General features: G+C 39.9%; 1 protein-coding gene across 2 annotated transcripts in view; it reads left to right on the top strand.

The window, feature by feature from the left end:
* Window positions 1-18,449, top strand: part of ubxn11 (UBX domain protein 11) — a 37,043-nt gene extending 18,594 nt beyond the window's left edge. The window contains exons 2-15 of one of the 2 annotated variants that reach the window (XM_051719846.1): window positions 1,257-1,371; window positions 10,238-10,278; window positions 10,554-10,670; window positions 10,776-10,876; window positions 11,157-11,211; window positions 15,141-15,223; window positions 15,420-15,513; window positions 15,682-15,899; window positions 16,027-16,104; window positions 16,933-17,083; window positions 17,409-17,512; window positions 17,594-17,667; window positions 17,754-17,891; window positions 18,150-18,449. In XM_051719846.1, the coding sequence (XP_051575806.1) occupies window positions 1,304-1,371; window positions 10,238-10,278; window positions 10,554-10,670; window positions 10,776-10,876; window positions 11,157-11,211; window positions 15,141-15,223; window positions 15,420-15,513; window positions 15,682-15,899; window positions 16,027-16,104; window positions 16,933-17,083; window positions 17,409-17,512; window positions 17,594-17,667; window positions 17,754-17,891; window positions 18,150-18,324 (1,497 nt within the window). In that variant the 5' untranslated portion in view covers window positions 1,257-1,303 and the 3' untranslated portion in view covers window positions 18,325-18,449. Of the gene's footprint in view, window positions 1-1,256; window positions 1,372-9,234; window positions 9,644-10,237; window positions 10,279-10,553; window positions 10,671-10,775; window positions 10,877-11,156; window positions 11,212-15,140; window positions 15,224-15,419; window positions 15,514-15,681; window positions 15,900-16,026; window positions 16,105-16,932; window positions 17,084-17,408; window positions 17,513-17,593; window positions 17,668-17,753; window positions 17,892-18,149 lie in introns of those variants that run through there. The other variant, XM_051719847.1, reaches the window with a different exon arrangement.
* Window positions 18,450-19,500: the final 1,051 nt, after the last annotated feature.

Genomic DNA, 19,500 nt, shown 5'->3' with positions numbered 1-19,500 from the left:
TCGAACGTCAAACTAACTTTACTGCGGTGCCGAACCGTACACGAATATCATCTCAGAATGCTGTTCTTAGATGCTGGTTGGCGCTGTTTTGGCGGCACGAGGGGGACCTACACAATATTAGGCAGGTGGTTTTAATGTTGTGGCTGATCGGTGTTTTCTACCTGTCAACAGTAGTTTATATAAGTGCAGGAGTTTTCAAACTAAAAAAAATAAAAATCTTATGCCAAGGATCCCCAAATATGATGACCCCCTGTGTGAGAAAAATAGTAAACATGACATTATAAAGACATGTTTGCAAAATTAAAACTACTGTTTTTTAAAGTGTCATTGTACAAAAGTAAAATTAATCATTCACATTTCATATGGAAAATATATGCTTTTTTAATTTTTATTTAGAAGTGTGTCTTTTTTCTATTGTAGTAATGTAAGACGTTTAAACTCGAAGGGGAAAATAATTTTCAATTCAATTTAAATTTATTATAGCACTTTTCACAATAAATATTGTTCCAAAGCCGCTTTGAAGATAATAGTGAAGTTCAACCCTTATTTATTTTCAATAGTATTTTTTTCCATAATATATTAAATTATATGCAGATTTGTTTTTAATTCTTATGTTTTAAGACTATGGCTATTAATAGAATAAATTAATCGTGATTAATCCCTTGGATTAATTTTTGTACTTTTCTTTTCTTTTTTACTTTTTTAATAACTGTAAATTAATCAAAACTATGAAATAACACAAACGAAGTATGATTATTATTATATTTTAATAATAGTAATATAGTATATTATTATAAGCTGGGCACTTGTTAGTTGCTTGTCTGCTCTCCAGCTCATCCTTTTTTTTTATTATTGATTAATTAATTAATTAATTATATAAATTCGCAGGCACACATTTCATTGTTATCTACGAAACTAATTAGCATTTAAGCATATGCCTTTGGATCAAAATGTTGTTAGTGTTATGAGCGTGCAGTCTGTGTAAATGAACAGTGCGATCCGCAGCGCCCTCTAGAGGAAAGACGACGGCTAGTGGAAGTTTATCTTGTTACCAATGACAACTCTTCAAACAAACATCCCAGCCCAGCAAACGAACTTAGTTGAACATAGAAATTCGATTTAATGTAGGCCTTTCATAAGTGCTCGGATGAAAACAAAAATAGGTTAAACGCAATGTTTCTCGAAATATATTCTAGGTAGTATTTAGAAAGGATTCAGTTGTGTATTACTGACTCTTGCCACATTTTGCATTCTAGATGCCGTGAACTTCATCAGTGTCAAATGAACTTCTGCTATTGGAAATATGAGCTCCCCGCTTTCCACGCTGAGGAAGAACAGACGAATTCCCCTTCCAGACATTGAAAGCGAAGGGTAAACGCGCCATGAAAAATGCAGTTTTAAAAATATTGAAAGTTATACCACTGGTCTGTTGAATGCTTGATGCTGATTGGTTGACAGACGTTTTAAGGTGTGCAGTTATTTTCCAGTAAACGCATGGCAATGAAGTAGTTCCAGGTCTTGACCGCATAATGGTTCCACCTGTCATAAAACATCAGTTTTAGCAGAAGTTAGGCTATTTCTGTGTAGAGCCAGCTTTGCTAGAGATCACACTCACCACATGCCCTGTGTTTTTATAAAAACGAATCCTGCTTGTGCCTGGAGCAAATGTAAATTATTTATTATAAGATTATGCAAATGCATTGTCATTTGGTTATTAATTTTTTTATGTTTTAATTGGTTGAGTTATACAGTAACTCACACCTACATGATACAACTTATTTTTTTCTTGATATTCACACACACACACACACAATAATTTTAAGATTGAAGCATTTCAATTTCATTACAAAATTCCATAAAATTGAATTGAATAAGCTTAAATGAAATAAAAGTGAAAATAACCTTAATTTATTTTAGTTAAACATTACACAATTCAATTTCATGGAATTTTGAAATTGAAATTGATAACTCTTAAAAATAGGCTAATATGTGTATATATATATATATATATATATATATATATATATATATATATATATATATATATATAAAGAAACGTCCCTTTTTCAGGACACTGTATTTTAAAGATAATTTTGTAAAAATCCAAATAACTTTACAGATCTTTATTTTAAAGGGTTTAAACAATGTTTTCCATGCTTGTTCAATGAACCATAAACAACACTATGTGACAGTTTTTGTTCCTGGGCAGTAAGTGTTATTTCCTAATTGCTTATGCCTCAAAAGTATAGAAAATGGCTATTATTCCCCACAAACTTTGCTTTTGTGACCAGGACAGTGATATTTTGAAATTTACCTATTTCCAATGAGAAAACGGGCGAATTTGTGTCTTTTCGTTCACATAAAGTAAAAAAACAATAGCATATGAATCCAAATTAACATGTATTTATACTAAAGTAATACAAAAATGACTACAAAATATTTAGAAGTGAGTAGTTTTTCGAGATTTACGATTATACTGTAAATCACTTTCATGAATCAGCCCCCAAATGTAGTCTCCCTTCATGTTCTCATTATACTGTCCTTGGTAGCAGCGTTCAAAGTCCAGTATATCCTGATGGAAGCGCTCGCCTTGCTCCTCCAAGTATGCTCCCATGTTCTCCTTGAATTTATCAAGATGAGCATAAAGGAAATGGACTTTGAGGGACATCCTGCAGCCCATTGTGCTGTAGTTCTTCACCAGAGTCTCAACCAGCTCCACATAGTTTTCGGCCTTGTGATTGCCCAGGAAGTCCCGAACCACTGCAACAAAGCTGTTCCAAGCCGCTTTCTCCTTACTAGTGAGCTTCTTGGGGAATTCATTGCACTCCAGGATCTTCTTTATCTGTGGTCTGACGAAGACACCAGCTTTGACCTTTGCCTCAGACAGCTTAGGGAAGAAGTCTTGAAGGTACTTGAAGGCTGCCAACTCTTTATCTAGAGCTCTGAAAAATTGTTTCATAAGGCCCAATTTGATGTGCAGTGGTGGCATCAGCACCTTCCGGGGGTCCACCAGTGGCTCCCACTTGACGTTATTTCTCCCCACAGAGAATTCGGTCTGCTGTGGCCAGTCCCACCTGTGGTAGTGCACCTTGGTGTCCCTGCTGTCCCTGTGGCAAAGATAGCAGGGAAACTTGGTAAAACCGCCTTGGAGACCCATCAGGAATGCCACCATTTTGAAGTCTCCTGTGACCTCCCAGCCGTACTCATCATACTTCAAGGCGTCCAGCAAGGTCTTGATGCTGTTGTAATCCTCTTTGAGGTGCACAGAGTGAGCCAGGGGAAGAGACGGGTACTTGTTATCATTATGGAGCAGCATGGTTTTGAGGCTCCTGGATGAGCTGTCAATGAAGAGGCGCCACTCATTCTGGTAACAGGCGATTCTGATTGCCTCGAACAGATTGGTCACATTGTGGCAGAAGCAGAGCCCATCTTGACGGGTGAAGAAGCTGGAAAAAGGTTGGTGACGCTTCCTCTGATGTGCGACTTGCACACTTTCATCCAACAAGTTCCACTGCTTGAGCCTAGACGTCAAAAGCTCGGCATTGGACTTGGTGAGACCAAGATCTCTAATCAAGTCGTTGAGGTCTTTTTGGTTGGGGTAGTATGGGTTTCTCTCCTCAGCTCCACCTCTGAAATTGTCATCTGGATCTACAACGTCTTCCTCGCTTTTTGACTTGCTGCTCTCTTCTATAGATGGCTGCTCTCTCTCCGGAGGAGTGGGTATGGGGAGCTCATGGCAGTGTGGCACTGGGACGATGGATGAAGGAAGGTCCGGATATGTGATAGCAGGTGCATTCTTGCCAGTCCGACGTTTGGAATGGTCCACCATGCAGAAGTAGCAGTTGCTTGAGTGGTCAGTGGGTTCATGCCAAATTCTTGGGATAGCGTACTTCATTGCTCTCTTTTCCCCTCTGTACCATCCTACAAAAATACATTTATTTCACCCATGACAAATGTGTAAAGATTCTCGGAACATTTTTCATATATCATATATTTTTTCAATAACATTGAAAATTGTAAAACATTTTAAAATTAAAAACTTTTACAATTTAAAAAATTAACACATTTTATAACATAAAATTCTAAGCAACAATTGTCCATCTTACCTTCCAGAGTTTTTTTGCAGTGCTCGCAGGTGAAATGAGGTGCCCAGGGTTTGTCTTGATCAGGTCACACACATCTTAGCAGATGCTTCCACGGAGTACTTTTTCGCTCTTGTCTTGATAAATTGTCTGCAGACATAGCAAAATGCGTCTGCTGGGTGCTTGCAGCCTCTTGATGCCATCTCAGAACAATGCAGATATGTATCCACTTTGGCAGCTGGAACTAAACTGAACTTGTGGGCTTAAGGCCCCTGTATTTATACTACTATTTATATTACTGGAAAGTTCTAGAAAGTTCTATAAGTTACGCCAAGTTTACTCAGCACTGAATCTATCTGGAATGTTGTTGATAATAGTTCAATTTCAAATTATTATTGTTCTGGTCACAAAAGTAAAGTTTGTGGGGAATAATAGCCATTTTCTATACTTTTGAGGCATAAGCAATTAGGAAATAACACATACTACCCAGGAACCAAAAAAAAAAAAAAATTGTTACACAGTGCAATTAATGAACATCCATCTGTGGAACGGTCGTTAAGACACTAACAGCTTACAGATGCTAGGCAATTAAGGTCACGGTTATAAAAACTTTGGACACTAAAGAGACCTTTCTACTGACTCACACCAAAAGAAAAACACCAAAAGAAAGATGCCCAGGGTCCCTGCTCATCTGTGTGAACATGGCATGCTACATGGAGGCATGAGGACTGCAAATGTGGCCAGGGCATGCTACATGGAGGCATGAGGACTGCAAATGTGGCCAGGGCAATAAATTGCAATGTCCATACTGCAAGTTGCCTAAGCCAGCGCTACAGGGAGACAGGAAGGACAGCTGATCGTCCTCACAGTGGCAGACCATGTGTAACAACACCTACACAGGACGTTCGAATATCATATTGACTGTTACTTTTGATTTCGCTACGAGAATGAGGCATTCTTAAAAAGCATATCGAGAGGGTTTAACCTCTCAACTCCAGGCTGAGCTAGCATGTCACAAGTAATTGTCCTTAAACTAATATATCAATTTATCAATCCACCTTGATAATCTAACCCGAGATAGCCCACGAAATCAGCCTTTGCTATGGGACACTGAGTGTAGTAACGAATCTGCTCCAAAAGAGTATTCTGAAGAGCCCGTGCAATTTAATACCATGAAGCTAACGCAGACAGAAAAAGCTAGGAGACTCCATGAGATATTATGTTATTATTGTGGAGAATCTGGCCACTGCTGCATGAACTGTCCCAGGAAATCAGCTCCTGCATCTGGGAAGATGACTAGGGTGAGTAATCATCAGATACATTTGTTAGTGAAAAGAAGTTTAACCCTTAATGTAACTATCACTTCTAAGGATTCTGATTTCTCTACAACAGCCCTAGTCGATTCTGGAGAAGCAACCGTGACTTTGCAGAAGAACTCAGATTAGAAGATATTCCAGAGGAGTACAATGACCTGGTGGAAGTGTTCAGCAAGACCAAAGCTATGATGCTTTCATCTCATTGATCCTGGAATTGTGCCATTGAACACCTTCTAGGTACTTCACCTCCCAAGAGCAAAGTTTATGCCTTGTCCTTGCCTGAGAGTAAAGCCATGGAAGAGTATGTGGAGGATGCTATGGATATGGGGTTCCTCCATCCATCCACCTCTCCAGCGGCAGCAGGTTTATTCTTTGTGAAAAACAGGATGGTGTTCTTCGACCATGCATCGACTACCATGGATTGAACTCTGTAACTATCAAGAATCATTATCCATTACCTCAGATCCCATCAGCCTTGGAACAGGTACATGAAGCAAAAACTTTCACAGAACTGGATTTGAGAAGTGCTTATAACCTCATTAGAATGAAGGAAGGAGACGAATGGAAGACTGCTTTCATTGCCACTAGGGGGCACTCTGAGTACCAAGTTATGTCCTATGGACTGGCTAATGCCCCATCTGTCTTCCAATCATTCATCAGTGAGGTCCTAAGAGACATGATTGATCAATTTGTTATCATGTATATTGATGACATCTTCATCTACTCTGTTCCAGGGCCGAACATGATTCTCATGTTAGAAAGGTGCTCCATTTAAGTTTTCTACAGGAAAATAAACTGTACGTCAAAGCAGAGAAGTGCGAGTTCCACCAAAGTAACATCTCATTCTTGGGATATGTGGTAAGTGATACAGGAGTCATGATGGAAGAGACCAAAGTCAGTGCAGTTTTCAACTGGCCTATCCCTACCACTGTCAAAGAGTAACAGAGATTCCTGGGTTTTGCCAATTTTTATCAAAGATTTATCTGTGATAAATTCTGTGGCTGCACCCCAACTTCAATGTTAAAAAACAAACTTAAGAAACTACCCTGGTCTGAGGCTGCAGAACAAGCCTTCAAGATGCTCAAGGAAAGATTTACTACTGCATCCATTATTAAGCATCCTGATCTCAACTTGTCCTATGTGGTGGAGGTTCATGCATCATATAGCGGAGTAGGAGCAGTGTTGTCCCAACGACATTGTAACGTTTAAGGGATGGGCAAGGAGGAGGCGGGAACCGGCAGAACAGTCAACTTAAACTTTAATGACAAACTCAACTTAAGACAACATAAAATGCAGCGGCTGCGTGCATCTCTCTCTCTTTCTTGAACTGGTGTCTCCGGCTCCCCTTTATCTCTCTCTCCCACTGATGAGGTGACTCAGCACTGGCCTTGCACCCTCACGGCCTGGCCACGCCTTCTTCCTCATCACACTCCTCTCCCGCCCGATACAGACTGGGGTGCCATCCGGACTGGCCTACTCCCCCCCCCTTCCAGCCATTCCGCCAGACGATGGTCCACCCCGCCTCTTGGGAACCTTGGGAGAGATGAGGGGAGAGGGAAAGGGCAAGCGGGAGGGACCCAGAGAGAGAGAGAGAGGAGAGAGACAGAAAACTTGCTCGCCGGTCCCCGGACACACATCGCCTGGTCCTCAGCCACCTCTCCGCCCTCTGGCAGACAACAGCCACTCCTCCCTGGGTGGACGTCAGCGAGTCCTCAGACTGAATGCCTCCTCCCCTTCTCGGTGGATAGCAGCAGTTCCTCTGACTCCAGGCGGCCGGCATGACTCCTCCTTACCCCGTTGGATGGCTGTAGCTACTCCTCTGGCGGACGGCAGAGGCAAGGAATCCACGTCAGTGCATCCCTCCTCCTTCCCGGGTTTCGGCACCAATGTAACTGGTAAGGGTTGGGCAAGGAGGAGGCAGGAACCGGCAGAACAGTCAAAGTAAACTTTAATGACAAACTCATCTTAAAACATCTTTGAACTGGCGTCTCCGGCTCCCCTTTATCTCTCTCCCACTGATGAGGTGACTCAGAACCGGCCGTGCACCCTGATGGCCCGGCCACGCCCTCCTCCTTGTCACAGACATGGTGTGCCAGCTAAACTGTACCCTTGTGCTTTCTGTTCCATAAAACTAACCAATGCAGAAAGGAACTATGATGTAGGTAACAAGGAGCTAGTGTCGATCAAGGAAGCATTAGAACAATTGGAACATTGGCTGGAAGGAGCCAGGCATCCTTTCCAAGATCTCACAGATCACAAGAACTTTGAATATATCAAGTCAGCTAAAAGACTGAATCCCAGAAAGGCAAGGTGGGCACTGTTCTTTACCGGGTTTAATTTTACTGTCTTGTACCGTCTCATACCATTCAGGCAGCAAGTATTCCAAAGCTGATGCCCTGTCTCGTATATACGAAGGTGAATCTTGCCAATATGCCCCAGAGAACATCCTGCCTCGATGGGAATTAATAGAGGAGGTCCAACATCTCATCAAACTGACCCACCACCAGCAGAATGTCCACAAGGTAAGCTGTATGTTCCTGAACTGCTGAGACACCAAGTCATCCACTGGGTACACACCTCTCTGAGTTCAGGTCACCCAGGTATCAATAGGACTACTATGTTGACAAGAAACAGATTCTGGTGGCCGTCTATTAGGCAGGATGTCATGAACTATGTTAATGATTGTACTGTTTGTGCACAGTCCAGAAGCCCACGCCAATTGCCAGCTGGTTTGTTGGAATCATTGCCAATACCACAATGACCCTGGTCTCATATCGCTATTGATTTTATTACTGACCTTCCCCCATTGGAGAACTACACAACCATTCTGGTCATAATTGACAGTTTCTCAAAGTCCTACCAATTGGTTCCCTTGAGGAGATTGCCTACGGCCATGGAGACAGCAGAGGTACTGTTCAACCAAGTTTTTAGAATCTATGGTTTACCTGATGACATTGTCTCCGATCGGGGGCCACAATTCACGTCCAGACTGTGAGTAGCTTTCTGCAAACAATTTAATGTCAATATCAGTCTGACTTCAGGGTACCATCCTCAGTCTAATGGTCAAGTGGAGTGCCTGAACCAGCAAATTGGAAGATTTCCCCAATCATACTGCTGTCAGAACCAGGATCAATGGAGCAGATTCTTACCCTGGGCCAAATATGCACAAAACTCTTTGACACACTCATCCACTGGTCTAACCCCTTTCCAATGTGTGCAAGGCTATCAACCCCCACTGTTTCCATGGTCTTAAAAGCCCTCTGAAGTGCCTGAAGTAGATGACTAGATGAGAAGTGAGAAGACATGGAATGCTGCCAATGTGCATCTAAAAAGAGCTGTATGTAGACGGCGTTTAACAGCCAACAGACACCGAAAACCTCCATCCAGCATACCAGCCAGGGCAGATGGTGTGGTTATCTACTAAAGAACTGCGCCTATGACTCCCATGTCATAAACTAAGTCCCAGGTATCTAGGCCCTTTCTAAATCATCGAACAAATCAACCCAGTTACGTACCGATTACAGTTGCCTGCCACTTACAAGATTTCCCCTTCCATGTTTCATTGCTAAAATCGGCTCAACTCACCGCAAGTCCTGTCCAAGTACTCCCGCCTCCCTTGGAGATTGATGGGAGCCCAGCTTACCTAGTCAAGGAGATCTTGAATTATTGATGTAGGAGGCAGAGGATGTTCTTCCTAGTGGACTGGGGGAGGGTTATGGCCTGGAGGAGAGATCTTGGATTCCAGGTGATGATATCTTCAACCCATCTTTGATCCAAGACTTTCATCGGGCACATCCTGATCACCCCGCTCCCAGTCCCATGTCCCCGTAACAGAATTCCATCCTGGAGGTGTTTCTAGAGAGGGGAATTCTGTAACATCTGAACCTGTAATTGCTCCTCCGTATCACCAGAGGGAGCTCTCACCTGAATATTGAGACCGTTTCATCACTTCCTGTTCATGTCAAACAGTATAAATAGAGCACGTTTGTTTGGTTCCTTGTGAAGTCTTGCCAGCATCACGTCTGCAATTCTGAGCGTTTATTATCTTAATTGAATTTAATTGATCATTGACCATTGTTCTCATTCTACCTGTTTTGCCCTTTTGTCTTGTGCTTTGGATTGGTTTGCCTTTTTGTGCACTGACTGTATTTTTACCCCTACCTGTCTTTTGGATATTGTCTCTTGGATTACCCTTTGGATTTGTTTGTTTGCTAAATAATTCAACAGCACATGGATCCTAATCCCGTGAGTCCACCTGATATGTCACACACACACACACAAACACGTTAGTGCAGCTATCCTTATGAGGACTCTCCATAGACATAATGATTTTTATACTGTACGAACTATAGATTCTATCCCCTAACCCTACCCCTAAACCTAACCCTCACAAAAACTTTCTGCATTTTTACATTTTCCAAAAAACAGAATTTAGTATGTTTTTTAAGCGATTTGAATTATGGGGACACTAGAAATGTCCTCATAAACAACATTTATAGCATAATACCCTTATAATCACCAGTTTGTAACCTAAAAAAAAGTCCTAGTAAACCACCTAAACCCGCCCACACACACACACACACACACACACACACACATATATATATATATATATATATATATATATATATAATTTTTATTTTGAGTGCATGTTCTTTACGCATAATGCTCCCTTGGTGAGATTGTGCCATTTTTATTTACTTTGTATAATTAATCAAATAAAAAAATACAAAATCTCATGGTATAGTAAATAATAATAAACAAAAATAGTCAGGAAAAATGACACAAACATACAATTTTCGAAATAATCAAATAGTATGTCTTGTGTTTGTAATCTAGGGAAAGGGAAAGGAAGCCTTTTAAAGAAAGGCCAGACACGGGTAAGGCTTACTGTATATTTCACAGTTTTCACATCTGTCCCATCAAGCAAATATAATGCAAGATAAACTGCCTAAACTGCATCTATGATGGCATGAAACAGCTTTACAGATTATAAAAATGGCAGATGTCCATTCATGTGATGGGTTCGTGCCTGAGTGTGTAAACATTCAGAAAATAAAATGCAAATATACAGAATGCAATGAGAACTTAATAACACATTAATACAGGAGAAGGAAAAATCTAATCTAATGGACCATCAAATTTGATGTTCCAGACTATGATACTGCATTATTCAGAGATATGTTCCCAGAAAACCAGCCAGGTCCACACATCATAGACAATCTTTCTACACTAAGATCAAAGGTCATGCAAAAGAAGAAGGCCAAACAAGGTAACTTGAATGCTTATTAACTGCAGTTAAGCTAAACTTGAGATTTAACAAAATCTTTTGTGTATAATGTAGTTTCTCTCAAATTCTCTTGATTTTGTGACACAGCTTCACCCCCGAGTGATTTTGAACTGATGTCGAGCATGATGCAGAAGATCTGTCAGCTTGAGAAAAAGGTCAAAACTCAGGCTATAGATATAGAGCGCAGGGTAAGACACTCCCTTAAGTTATTTTAGTTCCTTTATAGTCCTTATACAACTCTGATTTGCTGTTAGTGCCAACCTCATTATGCTTTAATGAATATGTAGTCTGAATAGAGTTTCAACTATTTTTTTTTACATTTTTTAGACAATAAATGATACGAGTGTCCAAGTATGAGGGTTCTCATTCATCAGTGTTATATTAGAGGTTTTCACCTGTACAGTTGATGCTATTCATCAGGTGTCTTGTTCTCTTGCACTTTATTTCCCTAAATTCCCTGGTCTAAAGGCACAAAGAATTGCTGTTCTGGAAGAGAAACTGAGTCTTTTGCAAGAGGAAAAAGGTAATTATTACATGTCAACAAACAGTTGTAAAAATTGCGACAGGATTTATTAAGCTTGGCAGGGACTACAATGAGAATCCACATTTACAAAACCAGTATAATTACCATTAATGTATTTAAAGACTTCATTTTAGTATTAATCAAAATACTATATTATTCATTGATTTTTAGGCTTTACAACGCATTTAAAATTTAGTGTAGTTTACTTTATACAATATTTGTAAACATATACATATGCAACCTAAAAAGTGCGGAAGTGCTAATAAAAACAAAAAGGAGTGATTTGTAAATTCTATTCACCATGTGCTATATTAAAAGCACTAAAAAAACACATTATTTGATGTTTTACCATGTGTAAACAATCCAAATCAGAAGATTGTAACACACTTCAAAAAAGTTGAGACGGGTAATTTAGGACTAGAAACAATCTGACAAGTTGAAATAACAAGGTGATGTGAAACAGGAGATGTTAAACAGGTGAGACAATCGTGTTATAGTATATAAGGAGTCTCCAAAAAAGTCTAGTCCTTAAAAAGAAAAGATGGGTCGAGGCTTGCCAGTTTACCAACCGATGTGTCAGCAAATAATCCAACACTTTGAGAACAATGTTCCCCAAAGACAAATTGGAAGGATTTTGGGCATTTCACCCTCTACAGTGCACAATATAGTAAAAAGATTCTAGGAATCTTGTCAAATCATTGTGCGGAAAAGGCAAGGCCAAAAACCACTTCTGAATGTGCTTGATCTATGATCCCTCAGACGTCACTCTCTTAAAAAACATCATTCATCTGTAATGATATCATCAGAATCAGAAGCAGCTTTATTGCCAAGTATGCTTATACATACAAGGAATTTGTCTTGGTGACAGGAGCTTCCAGTGTACAACAATACAAAAAGTTACAATACAAAAATACAGTTCTGGTGCTCAGAGCTCTGAAGCGTCGGCCAGAAGGCAACAGATTAAAAAGGTAATTGGCAGGGGGAGTGATTTTTCCAGCCTTTTTCCTCACTCTGGAAATGTATAGTTCTTGAAGGGGGGGCAGGGGGCAACCAATAATCCTCTCAGCAGTCCGAAATGTCCTTTGTAGTCTTCTGATGTCTGATTTTGTAGCTGAACCAAACCAGACAGTTATTGAAGTGCAGAGGACAGACTCAATGACTGAGTCCACAATCATCTCCACCGTTTTGAGCATGTTCAGCTCAAGGTTGTTTTGACTGCACCAGATAGTCAGCTGTTCAACCTCCCTTCTGTATGCAGACTCATCGTCATCTCGGATGAGGCCGATGACAGTAGTGTCTGCAAACTTCAGGAGCTTGACAGAGGGGTCCTTGGCGATGCAGTCATTGGTGTAGAGGGAGAAGAGTAGTGGGGAGAGCACACATCCCTGGGGGGCACCAGTGCTGATTGTACAGGTGCTGGAAGTGAGTTTCCCCTGTCTCACAAGCTGCTGCCTGTCCGTCAGAAAGCTGGTAATCCATAGACAAATAGACATGGGAACAGAGAGTTGGTGTAATTTATTCTGGAGTATAGCTGGGATGATGGTGTTGAAAGCTGAACTGAAGTCCACAAAAAGGATCCTTGCATATGTCCCTGGTCTGTCCAGATGTTGCAGGATATGATGCAATCCCATGTTGATAAGCTTGATAAGCAAATTGAAGGGGATCTAGAAAGGGTCCAGTGATGTTCTTCAGGTGGGGCAACACCAGTCCCTCAAATGATTTCATGACCACAGACGTCAGGCCGACAGGTCTGTAGTCATTAAGTCCTGTGATTTTTGGTTTCTTTGGGACAGGAATAACGATTGAGTGTTTGAAGCAGCATGGGACTTCACACTGCTCCAGTGATCTATTGAAGATGGGGGTCAGCTCGTTAGCACAGGATCGAAGACACGCTGGTGAGACGCCATCTGGGCCTGAAGCTTTCCTCGTCTTTTGTTTCCGAAAGACCGGCTCACATCATCTTCACAGATCTTGAGTGCAGTTTGAGTAGCAGGAGGGGGGAGGAGGGGGGGTTGCAGGAGGTGTTGGTGTTTGTGTGAAGTGAAGGTCAGAGTGGGTGTGGGGTGTTAGATTGGGCCTTTCAAATCTGCAGTTGAACACATTCAGTTCGTCATCCAGTTGTTGGTCCACCACAGGGTCGGGGGTAGGAGTCCTTTTATTTGTGAGTTGTTTCATGCCACACCACACTGATGCAGGGTCGTTAGAGTATCTTCTTTTAGCCACTCTGATATTCTTGTTCAGTGTGTTCCTGGCCTGATTGTACAAGACTTTATCCCCACCCCTGTATACATCCTCTTTGGCCTGACGAAGCTGCCTGAGCTCTGCTGTAAACCACGGTTTGTCATTGTTGAACTTTAAATAAGTCCTAGTAGGAATGCCCATATCCTCACAGAAACTGATATATGATGTAACAATATCTGTGAGCTCGTCCAGGTCTGTGGCTGTAGCCTCAAAAACACTCCAAACCGTGCAATCGAAGCAGGCTTGTAGTTCCCGCTCTGCTTCATTGGTCCATCTCCTTACTACTGGCTTGGTTTATTTTAATTTCTGCCTGTAGGTTGGAAGATGATGAACCAGAAAGTGATCAGAGAGTCCCAAAGCTGCTCTAGGGACAGAGCGATATGCATTGTTGTGTAGCAATGATCCAGTATGTTCCTGTCTCTGGTGGGGCATGTAATGTGCTGTTTGTATTTGGGCAGTTCACATTTGAGATTTGCTTTGTTAAAATCCCCAAGAATAATAATAACTGAGTCTGGGTATTGTTGTTCTGTGTCTGTGATTTGATTAGTCAGCTGTTGCAGCGCTGTGTTCACACTGTCAATATCATGACATGGGCTCAGGAATACTTTGGTAAACCTTTGTCAGTCAACACCACTCACCGCTGCATCCACAAATGCAAGTTAATGCTTTACTCTGCAAAGCAGAAGCCTTACATCAACACTGTCCAGAAGCACCTCCGACTTCTCTGGGCTCGGCCTCACTGAGATGAAAAGTAGATCAGTGGAATCGTGTTTTGTGGTCTGATGTGTCCACATTTCAAATAGTTTTAGGAAAAAACAGCCGTTGTGTTCTCCAGGCCAAAGAGGAAAAGGACCATCCAAACTGTTATCAGCATCAGGTCAAAAAGCCAGTGTCTGTCATGGTATGGGAGTTTATCAGTGGTGCATTATGAAGCACACAATACGGCAACGATGGCCTCGTCCAACTGCGCAGCTTAAGACCTGCATAACAGATGAATGGGGGAAAATTCTGCTTGCTAAACTTAAGAAACTTTTGTCTTCAGTGCCCAAACGCTTAATTCTATTAATGCTATTAGAAGAAATGGTGAGGTTATACAGTGGTAAACACTCGACTGTCTCAACTTTTTTAATGTGTGTTGCAATCATCTGATTAGAAATTAGTGTATATTTAAAAACAAAACTATTCAATTCACAAGGTAAAACATCAAATAATGTGTTATTGTAGTGCTTTCAATATAGCATAGGGTGAATATAATGTACAAATCCCTCCCTTTTTTTAAATTTGATATTTTCCATACTGTCTGATCTTTTATGGAATTGAGGTTGTGTATAAGCATGAGTATTATATTTGCATTGAAAACCTTATCTGATAAACCAAGGAGAAATCTTAGTAGAAATGTTTATTAATATATTTTTTTTCTGCTTGTGTTTCACCTTATTCGTGAAACACAAGCAGAAAAAAAAATGGTTTTGCTAACAATATAGGAACAAATTTGTTCTGCTTGTGTTTCATGAAAAAGGCCCATTATTTTTATTAAATGTTATGAAAATAATGCCACAATGCAAATAACCTTAATGGTCCTAAATAGTCTTAATTTTCTCTTCAAATGACTATTAGTCCTAGTATTATTTTTGGGGGGTGATATATGACTCATGTAACAACTTTTCTAAACATGTCTATGGCTTTAGAGAAATCTTTAAGTGATGGGAACCAAGATGAAGGAATGGTTGCAATGTGCCTCAGACTTCAAAAACAAGTCTATGAAATGGAGGTGAGGAGCTTTGTGCAATTGTTGTAATATGAATGATGATGTTACCTCTGAACTGTAACCTACAAAGGAAAATTATGTGGTATGCAGCACAACACTACAGAGGTATTATCACGCAAAAACAGGTATTCAGATCTCAACAGATTTCACATTTGGCTTGAGCTTTAAAATGCAGAATGGTATTTTTCTACCCACACAGAGGTTTCTTAATGATTATGGAATGATCTGGGTTGGAAGTGAAGAACATGATGTGCTGTATCTTCCTGAGACTGAGCAAGCCAAGAACTCTGCAGGTGCTATTAGTATTCACATTGTTTGCCTACAGACTTTATGGCGTAATACTGTAATGGCACTGATATAAGCTTCTTCCAAGTTTAAAAATTACAGGTGTCTTTGAAAGCATAGTTATAAACTAGTAATGATCTCACACAACATTTTGTGGTACACATTAAATTTCACAGGAGCTCCTGTGCACAGGAGGTTTGAAATGAACTATGACCTGGTCATGCAAAACATCCAAGAACTGAACATCTTAGCAGGGGAAGGGGAGTCCCATGTGACCTCCATTCCTGGTGGGGCAAAACTGACACAACAGTCCTCCATACCTCTATGGCTCTACAAAAACGGCATTGTCATGTTCAGTGGACCATTTCGGTCATACCAGGACCCAACCACACAAGTCTGATTTTTTACTACTCAGGACTTCAACTGACTTGAATACCTAAACATTGAATTACAAATACAGTCAATTCAGTGTAGGGTGTATCACTTTGTCATTCATTGCAGAATTGAATGTATTGTTGCAGGAATGCATGCAAGACTTGATGGATGGGTTTTTTCCTTCTGAGCTTCAGGATAGGTTTCCTAATGGTGTGCCCTTTCAGGTTTGTACCCTTGTCTTACCTTAACTTTTAGAGTTTTAGACACTTAACAGCATTCTCATTAATGGTGCATGTTAAAGCAAGCATCACTTTTACTAGTGTTCATACTTCAGGTTAGGGATTGCAACAAATCGCTAACATCGCTAAGTATTACATTTTAGTGCATAACTTGTTCCAAATCTTATAGACCTATTTTCAAGGAGGGACTCTTTTACTTTTTTTTTTACTTAAGCCAGTAAGCAACCAACTAGCAACCGACAAGGACACCCTAGAAAATTTCCTTTCAAGGCAAGTTGGTCCAATTGTCTGCCATCTTGGGAACGCTCCAGGGCAGCAATGTTTTTTATGTATACAAATGATATAAAAGCACAGCTTCTATATACTTGAATGGGATAAGACCTACATTTCCTAAATGGTTGGTCAAGATAACGATCAAAGTACATTTTAAATCGGCAGTCTTCTTAAGTTGACTGACAGGTGATGTCTGTATCAAATAGGTGATTGGCTCCTTTACCTGTAAAACGGGACTTCTTTTTCTACATCTGCCATATTGAGTGTACCCATTTCCCACATTCAATTTAATACAAGTGCTCTGTTTCACGCTAAATAGTCCCTGACCCTAGCAATTTCATCGCAACATGCTTAAAATGACTCGGAACACTGTTATCAACCGTGTAGCAATTCCTGAAAACCACCCACAACTCCCTAACATTGTGGTGGCTGGCGAGTTTTGTATGGACAAGCACCCTCAAATTTTCTTCAAAAAGTATAAAAATGTAGTTTTCACTCAATAACAGTTTTGTATGTGTTTGTGTGCACGCAAACAAACAGGTTCATGACAAACGGGATGAGGAGTTCTTTGTTCGGCAACTGTGGACTGAGTTTCCGGGAAAGGGACAAACTATAAATGGCGAAGGAGGTCAGTCAGCAGACAGTTCTGGACGGGCGAGATCCATAGCCCCAAAACAGACTCAGATAACAGGTTTGAATGTGTTAAGGGTATGATTTCACTTGTAAATTAACCACTACTGCATTATTTTCTGTGTATTCTGACCTGTAACTACCCATAATCACTATTTCTATATATTTTTTTTTTTTTTAAACATTTGTAATGCTCCTAATGTTTGAAAATGAATTTCACATGAACATTCCACATAGTCTCTCAATTAATATCAGGTCATAAAATCTGCATGAACAATAATTATAAAATACATGTCACACCGTTCATTTCAACTACCCTCATACAGCACAGATAGAAGATTGTGTGTACATCTTGGATTTTAATTACCTCTCTGTGTGGCATTTAGGCCAAAAACTATCCATGGAACAGTTCCTCAGGAAGCTCCCAGAGACTGTGGTGAAGGCAGGGAAAGTGATCAACATTCGGGACTCAGTGAAGGCCCATCTACAGGTGAGGGGTACAGTTTGTGTCAGGCTTGTTTTGATTTAAGGTTGTTCAGTCCCATTTCATTTGAATCTTCACTTTGTTAAGGGCTTCCCTGATGGTGCCAAGAATCATTCGGCAACCATTGTAGAAACACTTGTCCTGCAGGCCCTGAGGAAAAGGTACCATATGGTACAGATATCATTAACGTTGGTGGGAGATTCTGACTTGAAAAATTCATGTTTCTAACCCATCTTGTGCGATTCAGTGAGGCAGACTCTTCGCTAGCAGCAAAAGACATCACCACACTACGGGTGAAGTCAGAGGATGGAGTGAAGATGTTCATCATGAAAATGTACTACACAGAGACCATTGGAGATCTGCGTCATTACTTGGACATGCAAAGGTTTTTTAGATACTATTTTCAGTTTCATTATAATTTAAAGGTACAATGGTAAACATGTAAAAGCAGGGCCACCTGAACCATAGGAATGAACAAAGTGTTTAGAAACATATAAGCCGAATTATTCCGGAAGCCCACAAGAGAATTTGGAGGTGTTTGTTGCTTAAATGATAATTTGCTTGATAATGCCTCTCAATTTTTTGATTACTATTTATTCTCATATGTATACAGACAATAATTTGAGCCAATCTCTTATCACAGAGGACCAGGTGCTGCGCCATATGACATCATTAGCGCATTTCCACAGCAGTGCTACAGAGATGACACCCTGACGCTCCTGTCCTGTGGTCTGACTCAAAATGCGGCACTGCTTCTGCGCCCACAAGCTTCCACTCACAGACAGCACGGAAACGCAGAGAGGGCAACCCTTAACTAACACTTAACATTTTCAGATGTTAATAAGTGAGGCCCAGACACTCCTGTTCAGTTTTTGGACTCCAAATGCACCACCGCCCATTTGTGCCATTCCATAAAAAGAAATTTTATATATATATATATATATATATATATATATATATATATATATATATATATATATATATATACACACACACACACACACGTATGTGTGTGAATGTGTGTGTGTGTTTGTGTGATTCAGAGAAAATGATTACAGAAAGTGATGAATTATGCAATCTCTAAACATAAATTGAGGGTGTCCTAAAATGGAGTTTAAATAATCAATTTGATAATATATTTGATAATTTTTGAAATAAAAACTAATAAAATATTTTGATAGAAAAACAATTCAAAATAATTAACTTATTACTGTGATAATGTTTTGTCATTAAATAATTTCTTTATCTATAATAAGTGATATTGATCAAATTTCTGATTCTTTTATCTATTTATCCATGTTTAGATATTTCAGAATTGATTAATAGGTTTATAAATATTTACTGATTTCTCAAAAGATTATCAGGTGGCACAAATGGGCAAAGACAGACCAACTTCTACTCACAGAGAGCAAGAAAACAGAAAACAACCTTTAACAAATAGAGAACAGCCACTCCCACATGACTGGTCAGAATTAAAGATCCTTAAAGGAATGTTCCGGGTTCAGTACAAGTTAAGCTCAATAGACAGCAATTGTGGCATAATATTGATTACCACCAATATTAATGTAGACCTGTCCCTCCTTTTCTTTAAAAAAAGCAAAAATTGAGGTTACAGTGAGGCACTTACAAAGGAAGTCAGTGGGCCCATTTTTGAACATTAAAATTCTTATTGTAATAATAGTATAGCCACAAGACATAAAGGATATGTGTGTAAAAATTATTTTAGTGTGATAAAATCACTTACTAAACTTTTCTGTGTAAAGTTATAGCCAATTTTACAACTTCGTTGCCATGATGATGTAATGTCAAAAAACCCTAAAACAACTGTAAAAATTACAATTTAAACAACTTTACAGCTAAAATAATACATGAGTTTTAACAGAAGTAAAGGAATAGTTCACCCAAAAATGAAAATTTGCTGATAATTTACTCACCCTCAGGCCATCCAAGATGTATCTGAGTTTCTTTCTTCATCAAAACAGAATTTAAGACTT

This window comes from Myxocyprinus asiaticus, chromosome 15 (genome assembly GCF_019703515.2).
Source record: "Myxocyprinus asiaticus isolate MX2 ecotype Aquarium Trade chromosome 15, UBuf_Myxa_2, whole genome shotgun sequence".
NCBI lineage: Eukaryota > Metazoa > Chordata > Actinopteri > Cypriniformes > Catostomidae > Myxocyprinus > Myxocyprinus asiaticus.
This window is presented reverse-complemented; position numbering and strand designations above follow the sequence as displayed.